Source organism: Oryctolagus cuniculus, chromosome 4 (genome assembly GCF_964237555.1).
Source record: "Oryctolagus cuniculus chromosome 4, mOryCun1.1, whole genome shotgun sequence".
NCBI lineage: Eukaryota > Metazoa > Chordata > Mammalia > Lagomorpha > Leporidae > Oryctolagus > Oryctolagus cuniculus.
The window spans coordinates 121,958,882-121,975,468 of record NC_091435.1 but is presented as its reverse complement, the minus strand read 5'-3'; the positions used below and the strand labels follow the sequence as shown (position 1 = coordinate 121,975,468).

General features: G+C 43.1%; 1 protein-coding gene across 3 annotated transcripts in view; it reads left to right on the top strand.

Annotated features, from left to right (window-relative positions):
• MFSD1 (major facilitator superfamily domain containing 1) overlaps positions 1 to 10,961 on the top strand; it is a 102,665-nt gene extending 91,704 nt beyond the window's left edge. For 2 of the 3 annotated variants that reach the window (XM_070072600.1, XM_008266399.4), the window contains exons 10-16: positions 470 to 526; positions 846 to 1,002; positions 2,524 to 2,621; positions 3,354 to 3,466; positions 5,988 to 6,035; positions 7,391 to 7,448; positions 9,277 to 10,961. In XM_070072600.1, coding sequence (XP_069928701.1) covers positions 470 to 526; positions 846 to 1,002; positions 2,524 to 2,621; positions 3,354 to 3,466; positions 5,988 to 6,035; positions 7,391 to 7,448; positions 9,277 to 9,280 — 535 coding nt within the window. In that variant the 3' untranslated portion in view covers positions 9,281 to 10,961. Of the gene's footprint in view, positions 1 to 469; positions 527 to 845; positions 1,003 to 2,523; positions 2,622 to 3,353; positions 3,467 to 5,987; positions 6,036 to 7,390; positions 7,453 to 9,276 lie in introns of those variants that run through there. The other variant, XM_008266400.4, reaches the window with a different exon arrangement.
• The last annotated feature ends 5,626 nt before the right edge of the window (positions 10,962 to 16,587 follow it).

The window sequence follows — 16,587 nt, the reverse complement described above, 5'->3', positions numbered from 1 at the left end:
TATTTGGCTTTCTGAAAAATAGGCATTATATCTTATTCAGTTACTGAAATATTTACATGAATACTTAAGCTTTTGCAGATTGCTTGAAAATAAATATTAAAGAAAGTGGTAGGGCAGGTGTTGCAATGCAGCAGGTTAAGCCACTGACTGCTTGGGGTGCCCTCATCCCAGGTCCAGAGTGCCTGGATTGAGTCTGGCTACTCGGGGCTTCCTAGCCTGGCTTTGGCCAGGCCCAGCACTGGATGTTACAGGCATCTGGGGGTGAACCAACAGATAGAAGATCTCTCTCTCTCTCAGTCTCCTCTCTTTTCTCTATTGCTCTTGCAAATAAATAAATCTTTACAAAATACAGAAATAAGGTGAAGAAAGGCAAGTTTATGAAGTTACCTTACTCGTGTTTATTTTGCCTTAAGTTTTTGAAAGCAGAGTTCTACCCAGTGTGCTAATTTCTCTATCTTTTTAATTTTAGAGTTTTCTTTACAGAGAAATTTGGATTTTCTTCGCAGGCAGCAAGTGCAATTAACAGGTATTTAATTAATTCTGTAAATGCTTAATGCATGTGAAGCGTGGGTCTTAAATTATAACCAGATGTTGTAGGAGGCAAAAAAGATGTATGTAACCTAATATCCACAGTGTGAAACTAAGACTGTAGTGGGACTTGAATCCCAGTGGCCATCTTTGTATGAATGGAAAAGCAAAGAAGTCTTGGGCTACTCTTTATATTTCTATTTTCTGATGACTGTTTTAGAAGAATGTTAAATAAGTTAGGCATTGTTAGGGACATCTTTAATGTTTACTTTTAGCTGTGATGCATTTCATTGAATTTCTTGTGTGTCCCTGGGCAGTATCGTGTATGTCATATCAGCGCCCATGTCTCCAGTGTTCGGGCTCCTAGTGGATAAAACAGGCAAGAACATCATCTGGGTCCTGTGTGCAGTAGCAGCTACTCTTGTGTCCCACATGATGCTGGCCTTTACGATGTGGAACCCGTGGATTGCCATGGTAACGTCTGTGTAAGCCCTGGGCTGGGGTCAGGGACTCAGCGAGGACTCCGTCAGCTCTATGTCCGCTGGCGCTCAGCAGGCACATGGCTGTGCCTGTGACAGCAGGGAAACAGTGACTTGGTTTCAGTTTCCTCAGGGTAATTTTTTAAAAGGATGATTTAAATTATTCATAAGGTATTTTTATGTCATTTGGCTTATTTAGCAGGGAAGGCTCATAGTGGAAGTAGAATTTGAAATAGAATAGCCTTGTGAAAACCAGAATGTCTGTCTGTTTTACTGGTGGAAGACCTCTCTCTCTGTCTCTACCTCTCTCTGTCACTTTGTCTTTCAAATAAATAAATAAATCTTTAAAAAAATAAAAAAGAATAAGACCACAGGCTGAAGTGCTGCATTTGTTACTGTACACTTGGTAGGAATTTCCTTCCTTAGAAGTCTTCCTGCAGGTTTAGTTCAGATTCTGAGAGGCGAGAAGCCTGCGGCAGAAGCTTTGCACGATTACCATCTTGATAGAGATGATGGAGCTTTTCCAATAACTTTGTTCCTGTTTATAACTGCACCAATAGTATACAGAAGTGTCTATCGCTTAGTATTCTTGCCAGTAGTGAGCACTGGCAGTATTGTAAATCTGGCCAATCTGGTAGGTGTGGGTGGTTCTTACTTACATTTAGATCATTAGGTTTCTTTCATAATGGAAGGAAGAGTCGGCATTGGGTGATGCTTCACAGACAGTGGTGGCAGCTTCTGGGTTTGGTGCTGTGCTCTCCTGCAGGGTGTTGAGGACCCAGAGGCAGGATAGTGGTCTATTGGCATGATGTTGCCTTGGTTGCCTACTTTGCAGTTCCTAATAAAAACTGGAAAAGTAGCTTATCTGAAACCTTGGTTAAGAACTTCTTGCATATTAGCCTTATATTATCTTTCTTGGTCTTGAGGACACCCTGGGCCCTCGCCACTTATGCATGTATATAATGTGATGACAAGTGAAAATGATTAAGTCAGTGTGTATCTTTTTTTTTTTTTTTTGGACAGAGTTAGAGAGAGAGAGACAGAGAGAAAGGTCTTCCTTCCATTGGTTCACTCCCCAAATGGCTGCTACGGCTGGCGCTGCACCAATCCGAAGCCAGTGGCCAAGCACTTCCTCCTGGTCTCCCATGCAGGTGCAGGGCCCAAGCACTCGAGCCAACCTCCACTGCACTCCCGGGCCACAGCAGAGAGCTGGCCTGGAAGAGGTGCAACTGGGACAGAATCCGGCGCCCCAATCGGGACTAGAACCTGGTGTGCCGGCGCCACAGGTGGAGGATTAGCCAAGCGAACTGCAGCGCCGGCCAAGTCAGTGTGTATCTTGACCCTGGAGGGATACTGTGAGAGAGGGCCAGGATAGATTTTTATATTCTGAAGATGAGTTTTAGTGTAATCACAATAAATTTCACTTGAATATTCATATATGAGCTACTACATAGAAGGAAAAGTCCCTTTTTGTTAATGTCAGACTTTTTACCTCTCTGCATATTGCTTTGTGTAGTGCCTGCTGGGACTGTCGTATTCGCTGCTGGCCTGTGCGCTGTGGCCCATGGTGGCGTTTGTAGTTCCTGAGCATCAGCTGGGAACTGCATATGGCTTGTAAGTATGCATGCTGTCCCTCACGTATGAGAGCACTTCAGAAGCTCGTGGAAAAATGGCATTAGATGTTTTGTTGATTTTTTTCCATGAACTTTTTGAGGAGCTCTTATATGCATGAATTTTAAGGCATTTTGCAGCAAAATGAACCTACCTTTTACTTCTGTTCCCCTGAAGTTTTTGAATAGTCCTCTCCTTTGCCTCCCTCTGCTCTATCAATTTTTTGGTCACACAAAACTCCAGGCCTCTGAGTCTGATTGTCTTCAGGCTCTGGGACAGCTGTGACCCTGGAAATACTGGAAAAATCAGTCTCTCTAAGATATTGTTGTGGCAACAAATGAGCTCCGTGCCTGCAGCAAGGGAGTGGGGTAAGCTAACTCCTAAGGGGCGATTGCTGACATCACTGTTGATCTGAGGGCAGCTCAGTGAGAAGCTGAGTCCCAAAAAGGTAAAAGAGGGAAACGACATCATGGTGGGTGTTCACGGAGCCCATGCTTCTGTTCAGTAGCAAGGTGGGAGTGTGCACTGCACGTAATGAGGCTGCTCTCTCACCTTTGACCTGACAGTCTCGCAGCAGAAATAGCCATGGACTAGAAAAACAAAGGCTGATCAAGTCATGCCGGGTTGAAAACCTCTCTTAACACTGATAGTATGTTGTTTGCAGATACTGACATTTATGCCGAAGTGTTAGTCTAGGTATGAATGAAATGTGTTTGTGTATTTCTTCAATGGCAGCATGCAGTCCATTCAGAATCTCGGGCTGGCGGTCATCTCCATCATTGCTGGCATGATACTGGATACTCGGGGATACTTGTTTTTAGAAGTTTTCTTCATAGCCTGTGTTTCTTGTGAGTACCCCATGTGGCAGCATTTCATTTCTTTGAACACGCAGCAGAATGCTCTCATTTGTACTTTGAGGTTTGTTGTTATTGTTCTTTCCCCAGCCCCTTCTGAAACCAAATCCCTAGAATTTCCCCAATTCCTGCTTAGCCTGAGTTCCAGTTTTACAGCTGGAGACTTTCTAGCTCTCTGACAATTTATAAGCATTTTCCAGGAGATCCTGTCCTTTCTGCAGAAGTGGAATCTGTTCATATTCTGTGTTAAATGTTTATGATTCTGGGGACTGGCATTCTAGTGTGGTGGCTAAGCTGCTGCTTGTGAAGCCAGCATTCCATATCGGAGCCCTGCTTAGTCTTGGCTAATCTGCTGCTGATCCAGCTTCCTGCTCATGTGCCTGGGAAAGCGATAGAAGATGGCCCAAGTGCTTGAGTCCTTGCCACACACGGGAGACCCAGAAGGAATTCCAGGTCCCTGGCTTCGGCTTAGACCAGCCCTTTCTGTGTGGCCATTTGGGGGGTGTACCAGCGGATGGATGATAGTCACACTCTCTCCCTCTCCTTCTCCCTCTCTCTATTGCTCTCTACTTTTCAAAAAAATTACAATTTTGAAAAACATTTAACATGTTCAACCTTAAAAGATCCTGAATGTGTTCCTAGAGTGGATTTGTGGACACTGGTGTGATTTAGATGTGAATGCTCATAAATTATTCATCAAATTTTAATTTTTAGTCATTTAATTTTTACCTGTAATCATTCATTAGTTAAAATTAGGAAGCATTAGGAAACAGTTGAAAAACTCAGCATTTTTTTATAATCTTTACCAAATACATAAGTTGTGTTTATCAAAAAATACTCTGCTATACCATATCGATGTCTTTTATGTTTCAGTTCATTTTTTAAAAAATATTTATTTGCAAGGCAGAGTTACACACACCCACAGCCACACCCACACCCAGAAGGGAGACAGAGAGGTTTTTCATCCTCTGGTTCATTCCTCAGATGGCCGCAACGGCCTGAGCTGGGCTGATCCAAAGCCAGGGGCTTCTTTCTGGTATCCCACATGGTTGCAGGGGCCCAAGCATGTGGGCCATCTTCCACTGCTTTCCCAGGCACATTAGCAAGAAACTGGATTGGAAGTGGAGCAGCTGGGACTCAAACTGGTGCCCGTATGGGATGCAGGCTACACTACACCGTAGGGCCGGTGCCACTTCAGTTCATTTTTATTATTTCAGTTTAAGAAACAGACTATTTTTTAAATCATGTTTTGTAGCTTTTCTGTTATTTAAAAGGAAGTTATAGCTATGCAAATATTTGTGTAGGTGTGTGTATGGTTGAAGTTTACCTGTAATACTTATATTGAAAAGATTCTATGTTTGTTTGTTTTAGGAGGGAACCTAAATTTAACAAATATTTAATTATTTACCTATAAAATAGACATATTTTTCAGACTTAAGCCCCCCAAAGACTGCTCTCTTTGGCTTTCTGTAAGATGAGAAGCAGCCTGGGGACTGGCAGGGGTGGTTGGGAAGTGCTGTGCAGAACCAGCCCTTTTTTTTCTCTCTCTCTCTCTCTCTCTTTTTTTTTTTTTTTTGGACAAGCAGAGTGGATAGTGAGAGAGAAAGAGGGACAGAGAGAAAGGTCTTCCTTTGCTGTTGGTTCACCCCTCAATGGCCACTGTGGCCGGTGCACTGCGCTGATCCGATGGCAGGAGCCAGGTGCTTCTCCTGGTCTCCCATGGGGTGCAGGGCCCAAGCACTTGGGCCATCCTCCACTGCACTCCCGGGCCAGAGCAGAGAGCTGGCCTGGAAGAGGGGCAACCGGGACAGAATCCAGCACCCCAACCGGGACTAGAACCCGGAGTGCCGGCACCGCAGGCGGAGGATTAGCCTATTGAGCCATGGCGCCGGCCAGAACCAGCCCTTAGGAAGGGGGAGACGCAGGCTGGTGGGTTGGCTCCCTCTCCTCCTGCAGCAGTCTCAGCATCTTCTTTCCTTTTTAAAATTGCTTTCTTTTCATTTTATTTGAAAGGCACAGAGACAGGGAGCTTTTCCATCATGTGGTTCACTCCCCAAATACCTGCAACAGTTGGGATTGGGCCAGGCTGCAGCCAGGAATCCAGAACTCACTCCGAGTCTCCCATGGCAGTGGCCAGTACCCAGCTACCCAAGCCATCACCGGCTGCCTCCCAGGGTGCATATTAGCAGGAAGCTGGAATCAGAAGCAGCCGGGATTTGAACCCAGGCACTCCTATAGGGGATATGGGTGTCCCAAGGGGCCTGTTACCTGCTGCATCAAATACCTGCTCATTTTTCCCTTTGTGGCCTGGCAGTTCCAGGGCTGAGTGGCCTGTGGAGAAAATGCTATATAACTTATTTTCAGTACTTTTAGAAAAAAAAAACCTGAATAGTGTTTTAAATGCCAGTTGATAAAGGGTTGATTGTATCTAAGATTTACTTTGTGATTATGATTACATAGGAATCATGAAGAAGAAATATGTATTTTTAAGAGCCCTGTGTTTCTTCACTCCTAGTGTCACTTTTATCTGTGGTCTTACTCTATTTGGTGGATCGTGCCCGAGGTGAGTACAAGGGCTGATATTTTCTTGTCAAACTCTGTTGACTTCTCTGGTGGGGTCTCTGGATTGACTGCATATCTTTTAAGGGTTAGTATATGTAATAAAGACCCTGCCCATAGTGATAGAAACACATATTGATTATATAATATTGAATTACATATTCTTTTTTCATTTTTCTTCGATTTCTTTCTTTTATTTTATTTTATTTAGTAAATATAAATTTCCAAAGTACAGTTTATGGATTACAATGGCTTCCCTCCCATTCGCACCCCTCCCATCTCCTGCTCCCTCTCCCATTCCATTCACATCAAGATTCATTTTCAATTATCTTTATATACAGAAGATCAATTCAGTATATATTAAGTAAAGATTTCATCAGTTTGCACCCACACAGAAACACAAAGTGTAAAATAGTGTTTCAGTACTAGTTATAGCATTACTTCACATTGGACAACACATTAAGGACAGATCCCACATGAGAAGTAAGTACACAGTGACTCCTGTTGTTGACTTAACAATTTGACACTCTTGTTTATGGTGTCAGTAATCTCCCTAGGCTCTTGTCATGAGTTGCCAAGGCTATGGAAGCCTTTTGAGTTCGCTGACTTTGATCTTATTTGAATTACATATTCTTGACCTTCACATTTATTAAAATTGCTGTCATTCTGTTATTCTCTAGGCAGATCAGTTTGTCTTGTAATATAAACGTTGAGATGTTATCTTCAATATTAGCAGAAACAATTATGGCATTAAAAAGAGGAAACCTTAATCCATTTCCTATGTTATTATCCTATATATTTTTAAAAATAAGCAAATGTATAGCTGCAGTTTATATTTTAAAATTAAAAGTGTTAAAGTGTTTGGTTTAGAATTAGAAATTATAGATTCTTTTTGCTGATATTTACTAGTGTATGCATTAGTGCTTTTTTGTTTTTTATAAAATTTTGATATTGCCTTTATAATTTTTTTTACTGCTTACTGCCAAAGTCTGTTAGATATTTAGCAAAATGTAATACATATACTGTTTAATTTTTGGTTATTTCCTTTATTTTTTCTGTATTGTTATTGTTACTGAATATTAATATGGTGTCCCAGTTAACAAAACTTTAAGTGATACATAAGTCCAAATTGAAAAAACAAAAAGCTGAAATTAAGAAGTGATTATTTGTATCTTTTGAGAATTCCATTTATTTCTCTTGGGAAGATTCCAATGGATAAACTATTTTATCATCTTACATATAAAATATATATTTAAAAGGGAGTCATATCTGTGCAAATGCTTGTGTAGGTGTGTGTATGGTTGAAGTTTACCTGTAATACTTACATTGAAAAGATTCTATGTTTATTTTTTGCTTTAGGAGGGAATCTAAATTATTCTGCAAGACAAAGGGAAGAAATGAAAATGTCCCATACTGAGTAAGTGTTAAAAGGGAGAAAAGTTACCCTTATTTTGGAAATCTTAAATATTAGCATTTTTCTTAAAGATTTATGTATTTATTTGAAAGTCAGAGTTACACAGAGAGAGGAGAGGCAGAGAGAGAGAGAGAGAGAGAGGTCTTCCATCCGCTGGTTTACTCCCCAGTTGGCTGCAACGGCTGGAGCTGAGCTGATCTGAAGCCAGGAGCCAGGAGCTTCTTCTGGGTCTCCCATGAGGGTGCAGGGGCCCAAGCACTTGGGCCATCCTCTACTGCTTTCCCGGGCCATAGCAGAGAGCTGAATCGGAAATGCAGCAGCCAGGTCTCGAACCAGCACCCATATGGGATGCTGGCGCTTCAGGCCAGGGCATTAACCCACTGCGCCACAGCACGGCTCCAAATATTAGCATTTTGTTTCAAGATATTACATTTAGACCAATTTTTAAAAGATTTATTTTATTTATTTGAAAGAGTGATAGAGAGGGAGAGACAGAGGGAGAAAGAGGTGGCTCATCCTCTGGTTCACTCCCCAGATGCCTGCAGTGGGCTTGGCTGCACCTGAAGGCTGGAACTCAATCCGGGTCTCCCACATGAGTGGGAGGGACCAAACCACTTGAGGCATCACCACTGCTTCAAAGGGTCTATGTTAGCAGGAAGCTGAAATTGGGAATGGGTACTGGGTATTGGATCTAGGTACTCCAGGAGGGACACAGGCATCTGTACAGGCCGTGTCTTAATTGCAAGGCCAAGTGCCTGCCCCATAGAAGGATTTTTAATTCCCAGATATTTAACATACCATGTTAAAGAAAAAAATATAAAAATGCAAATATAATATTCTAACTTTACTCAAGGTAAAGTGTGCAGCATAGATGTGCCTTAAACTCAGTTACTTGCATATAATATGAAAAACATACTGAAAAAAATAACTCCAAAGTATTGATAACGCTATCTGAATGGAAAGGTTATAAGGATTTTTTCTTGCTTTTCGTATTGCCTAAATGTTCTATATTGATTCCCTATTGTATGATCATGTAGAGTTACACAGGTGCCAGCATCATGGCACAGTGGGTTAAGCCACCACCCATAATGTTGGCATCCTATATGAGCACCAGTTTGAGTCCTAGCTGCTCTGCTTCCAATCCAACTGCTTGCTAATGTGTGTGGGAAAGCAGCCCTAGAACTTGGGCACCTACCAGCTGTGTGAGAGATCTGTATAGAGTTCCTGGCTACTGGCTTAGGCCTGTCCCCCAGCCCTGGAGAGAACCATTTGGGGAGTGAACCGGTGGATGTAAGATCTTTCTCTCTCTCTTTCTGTAACTCTGCCTTTCAAATAAATAAATACACCTGTTTTTTAAAGATGTATTTATTTGAAAAGCAGAATTACAGAGAGGGAAAGACAGATCTTCCATCTGTTGATTCACTCCCTAAATGGCTGCAATGGCCAGATCTGGGCTGATCTGAAGCCAGGAACCAGGAGCTTCTTCTGGGTCTCCCTTGTAGCTTCAGGGGCTCAAACACTTGGGCCATCTTCTGCGGCTTTCCCAGGTGCATTAGGAAGCTGGATCGGAAGTGGAGCAGCCAAGACTCTACTGGTGCCCATACGGGATACTGGCACTGCAGGTGGTGGTTTTACCTGCTGTGCCACAGTGCCAGGCCCAAATAAATCCTTAAAACAAAAGATGATATACAATTATCCAGAATAATGTGTAACTTTTAACATTTGACCCTACATGTCTTGTAATACTTACAGTTTTTTCATTCTCTAAGCCAGGTAGTACTTAATGTTTTTTCTTCTACTTTTTGATAATTTACTGCATTTTGTTTTGCAGATGAGAAATTTAAAGGGCTGTGTTATGAAAATGGATTGCACACATCTTTGGTTTCAAAACCTCCTCTTTTTTTTTAAAGTTAGAGCTTAGTCATTAGGAAAAATGATGGACTGGCAAGTTGTATTTCAGATGACCTATTGCAAAGTGAATCTGCTGGCTTGTGTCTCTGTGCTGTCTGCGGCTGAAGATTTCGCCTTTAGAGCAGGCTGTCAACAGGGAGCACTTTGGAAAACTGCTCCGCAGCATCCCAGGGAACTTCAGGAAGTAAATGATGGAAAATACCGGGATTTTCATTAGATACCTTAGGGATGTGATCTTTCCTCTATCTTACAGCAGGAAAGAAAACTTCTGAGGGGGACAGCAAGGCCGTTTTGCACGGCCAGCAGTGGCATTGTAACAAGCGTTCCCTTTTGTGATGGGGAATGTGAGCAAGTCATCTTTCTGAATTCTCCCCCACCATCACTTGCAGGTGGCGCCCTGCTCTCCGTTGGGTTTGAAGGCTGCTGAGCTGTGACTCTTTTAGGTTTTTACCTGTTACTGGGACCCTGCTCACTTAGGGACATAATTTTATAGTACAAACTTTCTGTAGCTTTTTCCTTATGCTCTAATAACTCAAAAGTGTTCACTTATGGTGATGATTTCTTATCTAGATGGATAAATAAAATTACTGCAAAAAAGAAATACCTGATATCTTTTAACTTTTGGTTTTTAAAATATACTGAAACACCGATTGTAATTATTCATGTGGAAGATTATCTGTAAGAAAACCCAAGTTGGCATAAAGAAAACTTGCCTGTTACTGTCACTGAAAAGTCACAAGTGGCTTTTTCTTCAGTGTAGGACTTTTAAGTTACCATTTTGTTGATTTTGTTAAATAAAACTGCAATATAACGCTTCTCTGACAGACCTAAAGACTTTGCACATTATTAATGAAAGTCAAGGACTTTTCCATGTGTTTTGCTCCCTGTGGGCTTGCAGATATTTTAGATAGCATATACGGAATCACTGTGTTTAGCTGAGTGTCTTATGTAAGATGTGTGGCATGACATTGTTATGCTTGGAAATGCATTCCTTATGCAGGGTGACTTCATGGACATCATGTTTTCCTGACTTAGAGTTTCTGGTGTCATCATGCATGCGTATGTTCTGTGGGCTCTGTGCTAACATGGCAGCTACACCAGCAAGCCAGAGTGCAGGCAGTGGGCGCTGCTGTTGCATGGCTCCTGTGGCCTAGCCCCTGCCTCACTCCACTGCCTCTGTGGGCAGCCAGAGGGAGCTGCTTCCATGTTTTCAAGTAGCCTCTCAGGGGCTTTGTCCAAGCTGTTCCCTTTGTTTAGAAGGTTTTTCTCTAGGGTTCTGTACAACCTGAGGGCACCTGATTTACAACAGAAAACCTTAGCCCCAGCCCAGAACCATTGTTCTTTGTGGAAACTCTTCCAGACCCTTCAGGCTAAGTGAGGTTCTTCTAAATGTCCCATGGTCTTTGAAAAACCCTGTACTTCTCCTTTTTGGCTTACCTCAGTTTATAATAAAGAATTTGATGGTGCAAGTGTCTCTGTCTTCCTTAGATTGTAAGCTCCATGAGGGCAGGGGCTGTGTCTGTTTTATTAATAATGATTGTATCCATTGTGCCTAGCACAAAAAGGCACAAAATAAATATTTTTGAATAATGCATAAATGAAAAAGTGAATTTTTTTGAGAGATAAGTTGGCAATAAATGAATAGTAATAAAAATAAATGAATAAAAAGACCTAAAAGGGAATGGTGGTGGGCTGCATGCCTTTTGGCTTAGCAATTCCATTTCTAAGAATTTGTCCTAAGAAAACTATCAGACAAATATACATATAAGTATGTTTTAAGAAAGTGTCTTCATTGCAAGATTCTATCATAGCCTAGAATAGGAAACTACTCAGATTTGTAAGAATAGGAGATTTGTTAATTACATTGTATCATGTGCTTTAGGTGAGATGTTTTGCTCAAGAACATACAAATGTAGAATAATTAATACTGATGCCATTTTTGTCTGGAGGATTCTAGTGCTGCCATTTTTGTACAAGCACAACCCATACCTGAAGGATGTGTACCCCTTTGTCTCTGGGTGATAACTTACTTTTGACTATATTTTCTAATTTTCCCACAATAAACATCTATCATGGATGCATGTTTTAAAAACTCACAACATAATTCAATGCAAGTCTGCATGCTGCTCTTAGAAGCATGTGGTAGTTCAGAGGAGAGGAAGGGAGTAAGTAGTGTTTTCCAAAGACTGGGAATATCTGCATTGACAGGAAGAAAGTTGTGTCTGAGGAGAGTCATAGGAGACAGGACGGAGCTTAGGGTAAAGAATGTGGGAAATTATGAGTGCGCACTGATTTTTGGTCATTGTGCCTAATGGTAGCAAAAAATAGCTCCACCTTGCCTGTATTTCTAGACTGCCCCAGCCTCAGCCTCAAATGCTTGGCCTCTTTCATTCGCATGTTCTTGAGCATTAGAGTGAGGATTTGGGTGTAGGCCCTGAGCAGTAGCTTGCTGCTGGAAGATGGTTGGGAAAACTGAGGTTTTGTTAGAAATACTAACAAGCCCTGACATGATGCAGGCCAGGCAGCCAAGCATTTTACAGACTTTTAGCATTTATCCTGCTCGGGTGTGTTGTGTCTACGGTCATGTCCTCCTGTGCACATGTCTTTCCTTTTTTTAAAACATTTTTTGACAGAGTGGACAGAGAGAGAGAAAGGTCTTCCTTTTCAGTGGGTTCACCCCTCAATGGCCGCTGAGGCCGGCGCACCGCGCTGATATGAAGCCAGGAGTCAGGTGCTTCTCCTGGTCTCCCATGTGGGTGCAGGGCCCAAGGACTTGGGCCATCCTCCGCTGCATTCCCGGGCCACAGCAGAGAGCTGGCCTGGAAGAGGGGCAGCCGGGACAGAGTGCATGCCTTAATGCATCTTTGTCCCACTTCTTGGCAGCTACCATGCCTGAAATAATTTTTTGCCTTCACACATTTGACTGCAAATCATTGATGTAATCATGTCAGTGGGGCTTCAGGGTATTTTCATTTGGGGTTACCATGTACCTAAGAGTGGGTTATTTTGTCTTCTTGAAGTGGATCACCTTTGGTGCATGTCTTCCAAGACTTGCTGAGTGTAGGTAGCTTTCTGTTTCCATTTCCTGATCATCAGTTCCTTCTACCGCTCTTATTCACGTATTTATGAGGCCTACGGATATTGCTAATGGCACATGTCAGATGTGTATTCATTGCTGGATGACCTCAAGCATCGTGTACAGAAACATCTGTGTGTACAGTGTGTTTAGTTGCCAGGTGGGGCAAGCCAGGCCTTCCAGCATTGCATTCACATCTCTGAGCATGCTGGCAAGTGAACGAAGCACCCTGGTGAGGCAATAATGATGCTCTCCGGAATTTCTAGGACCCAGTAGGTAGTTTCCAAACAGAAATTGTGAGCTAATGATACTCCCCCTCCAGTAATGAGACTTTTCAGTTTTCCGGGGAACTCTGCTGATTATTTCAGAGTTCTGTATCTTACAATGTGCAGGCTCTACCCTGGGGAAGAGGTAAATAAGAAATTTGGGGAACTCCTCTACCCCTGCTCCAGAAGAGCTCAGATTTCACAGAGTAAAGTGGACAAGATATGGCCAGGCGGTCATGGAGTGAGGTGAGGTGGGAGGAGGATGGATGGCTGCACTTGAGTTGACAACCATAGGCCTCAAGAGCTGAGATGTGGAGAATTGGGCTGGAGGGAGAGCAAGGCTCAGTGTTAGCAGGAAGGGTGTGCCGGGCATGTGGAAGTGTGGGAAGGTAGGCCTGGGGACAGGGCTTCCCAGAGTTTTAGAGTTCTCTCATGAAATGGAGTGAGTGTGAAAGGTCAGAGTCTACTCTGGGTTCTGTGGGGTCCCTAGAGGTGGAGTCCAGGCTTGAGAGATGGGAGAGTTCAGAGAATGAGATGTAAGGGCACAGGCAGTGTTCAGTGGATATTTAAAGATGTCTTCCATGACTTTAGGTTTTTTTCACAATTGTATAAATTTGAATATACAGTTTTATGTTACAGCCACCACAATCAGGATGCAAAACATAGTTCTTAGTGAACAATCAAAGGAAAGACATAATTTGTCTTTTAAGGTCATATACTCTTCTAATAGTCTCCATTCCCTTGTGGAAATACTTAGGTTATCTTAGGAGGTTTTATTTCCAGCATATGCTTTCCTATTCTAGTGACTGAGTACATGGAGGTTTTAATGATCATAATATTAAATGTCATGTTTTTAAAAAGGTTTATGTATTTGAAAGATTGACAGGAAGGGACCCCCCCACACACACCGTGTTGTCTTCCATCCACTGATTCACTCCCCAAGTGCCTGAAATAGCCAGGGCTGGGCCAGGTGGAGGGGGTGCCCAAAACTCGACCTGGTCTCCCACGTGGGTGGCAAGGCTCAAGCACTAGAGACCCTCTGCTGCTCCCCTGGGTGTGTGTTAGCAGGAAGCTGGATTGGAATTGCAGCAGCTGGGTGGGATTTGAACAGTGGCTTAACTTGCTGCACCACGATGTTTACCGGTTCATTTTATAGACTTCAATTTTTTACTTTTTATAAAGATTTATTTATTAATATGAAAGAGTTACAGAGAAGGAGAGGCAGAGAGAATCTTTCATCCACTGGTTCCCTCTGCAAATGACCACAGTGGCTAGGGCTGGGCCAGGCCAAAGTCAGGGGCTAGGAACTTCCTCCGGATCTCCCACATGGGTGTAGGGGCCCAAGAATTTGGGCCATCTTCCACGGCTTTCCCAGGTGCATTTGTAGGAAGCTGGATCAGAAGTGGAGCAGCCAAGACTCAAACAAGCACCCATATAAGATGTCGGACAGCAGATGGTGGCTTAACCCACTGTGCCACAATGCCCGTCCCTGATTGTTCACTTTTAATTCTCTGAAATTGGGCTGCATCTTACTTTGATATCATGATTCAAGGAAATGTGGAGAAGAGAGACCAAGCATGATGCTTGTAATGATGCAGTGTTTGCTTGCTGGGGTAAGATGTGTGTGGACTTCTGTGTCATTGTTTGCTTCTGGCCTCGCTGAACCAGAGCTAGTGATTCAGAGATAAGGAAAATGGGCCCTACCTTCCTTGTGGGTCACACTGACCGGAGGGGAGACAGGTGCAGAAGCAGTGATTAAGTAACCGGTACAGTGTACTGAGGACTATTGTACAACAACGACTGGGGATTCAGCAAGGTATAGAGAACCCAGCATGTGTCCATGACTCAGTGGAGGTGGTCTTTGGGCTGCATGGTAAAGCATGGGTAGGATGGTTCCTTAATCAGAGAAGGAGGGGGTCAGAACGAGGAGGCGAGGTTTCAGGGCTGGTTGTGGGAGAGCCTGTTAATGAAAATGGAGTGGTTGAAAACTTGAAGGCACATTGTCAGCGGTCTTTTATTCTATATTTGGGATTATGGTCATAAACTTTTGTGCTTTGAGAAGATTTTTATTTTGGGGATTATCAAAATAGAATTTGCATTTTAGAAAGATGATCTGGGAAATAGTAGGAAGGGAATGAGTTGGGCACTGAGGGGAGCAAATCTAGGGGCAGGAGAAATGTTTAATGGTCAGAGCAGTGAAGCTGGGAATGATGGCTCCTGAACCCAGGCGGTGGCAGTAAGGATGGGAAGAGGGCACAGGTTCTAGAGTTGCAAGGAGCAGGAGGTGGCCATTTCCTGGATATAAAATAGGGGAGAGACCAGAATTAAGGGTGACTTCCTGTATTTCTGGCTTGGATGAATGATGGTGACATCTCACTGGTGAGAACTCAGGTGAGAAGCTGTAGTTTGGAAAGAAAAGCTTGCAATGACCAAGAGACTTGTATGGACAGAAACAAGGCTTTGAAATGTTAGAGAAGACTGCCCTGGAGAGAAGTCTGGGAGCCATCAGGGAGCCAACGAGCTGGCCAACAAGTATTTGGGGTGGACAGAGGAGTGCAAAGGACCTAGTGGTGGGACATGCCCACCCACAGTAGTGAGCAGGAAGAGGTGCAGTGGAAGGTCAAGCAGGGTAGTAGGTGACGGTGGCGAATGCAGTGGAAGGGTCAGGCAGGAGCGGGGCTGACAGTGCACCGTTGGCTTGTAACTGAGTCATTGGTGCATTGTTGAGGACAATTTCCATGGGATGTGATGGCAGGGCAGACAGCAGCCAGGTTTAATGACTTGGAGTATGAACTGAAGGCAGAAGCTGCAATAAAAAGTGTAGCCTACCCTGGCAAGAAACGAGGCCATAAAAGAAGAGAGCATGAGCAGTCCTCAGTGGCTGCTGCTTTGCTGGCCGGGTTAATGCTTTAGAAAGGGCTCTCTGTTAGTGCACTGGTCTGCTTGCAGAGTGGAACACTCTCAGACTCTGTGATACTTTAATTTCCTGAAGTAGCACTTTTTGGGTTTTGTTCATGATCTAACCACTGTAAAAATGCACAGCTAAGGCTTGCTGAAAGAAAGTAAGTTTTGCTTCTTATCGTGGAATTCTTCTTGAAGCCATTACCTTTGAAGTTGATACAATAAAAAAACCCCAATGAAACAAAAAGTTGGGAAATTGAAATATAAAGAGATGTGTCTTGTCTATAAGAGAGAGGATAATGAGAATATATAACTTTATAAGATCAGGTTACGTTTAATTGCAAGTGATTTTGTGAAAAAATTTCCGCCTTTTTATTGTCTTTGAAATATGGGCTAAAAAGAAAAAGTGAGAATGCATGCAGGTAATGTGTGTTCTGGAACTGCTTTGAATTGGAGGTGGTGGGTGGTAAAACAAATGAACAACTGGTGATGTAGCTTTAGGAGCACGCATTCATAAATTGGGTTTAGCAGTAATTCCAGAAAAGCATACGCAAGAGACTCGTTTGCTGTGTAGTCATGTACTTCACAAAGATTTAGTGAGTACATGTAGTTCAAGCCTCTGCTGGATCCAGGAGGTGGGGAGCCAAGAGGGTTTAAATGACTGTGTTGGAAGAAGGGGAGAGGCTCCTTAACAGAGGCGTGCGTGATGGTTCAGAAGAGGGAGAGGGTCTTCTGATGGCTGACCAGGGGCAGCTTCTTGGAAGAGGTGACATGTGAGCTGTTGGCTGAGAGAGAATTATTCATTCTGTTTCACTAATCTATTTCCATGTAACACCTTGACTACTCCTTTTTTCCTTTCTTAATGAAAAACTATTTATTAGGCAGATGGAGAGAAAGAGGGGTTGGCCTCCTATCTGCTGGTTCACTCAAATGATCACAACAGCTGAAACTGGGCCAGGCCGAAGTCAGGAGTTGGGAACTCAGTCCA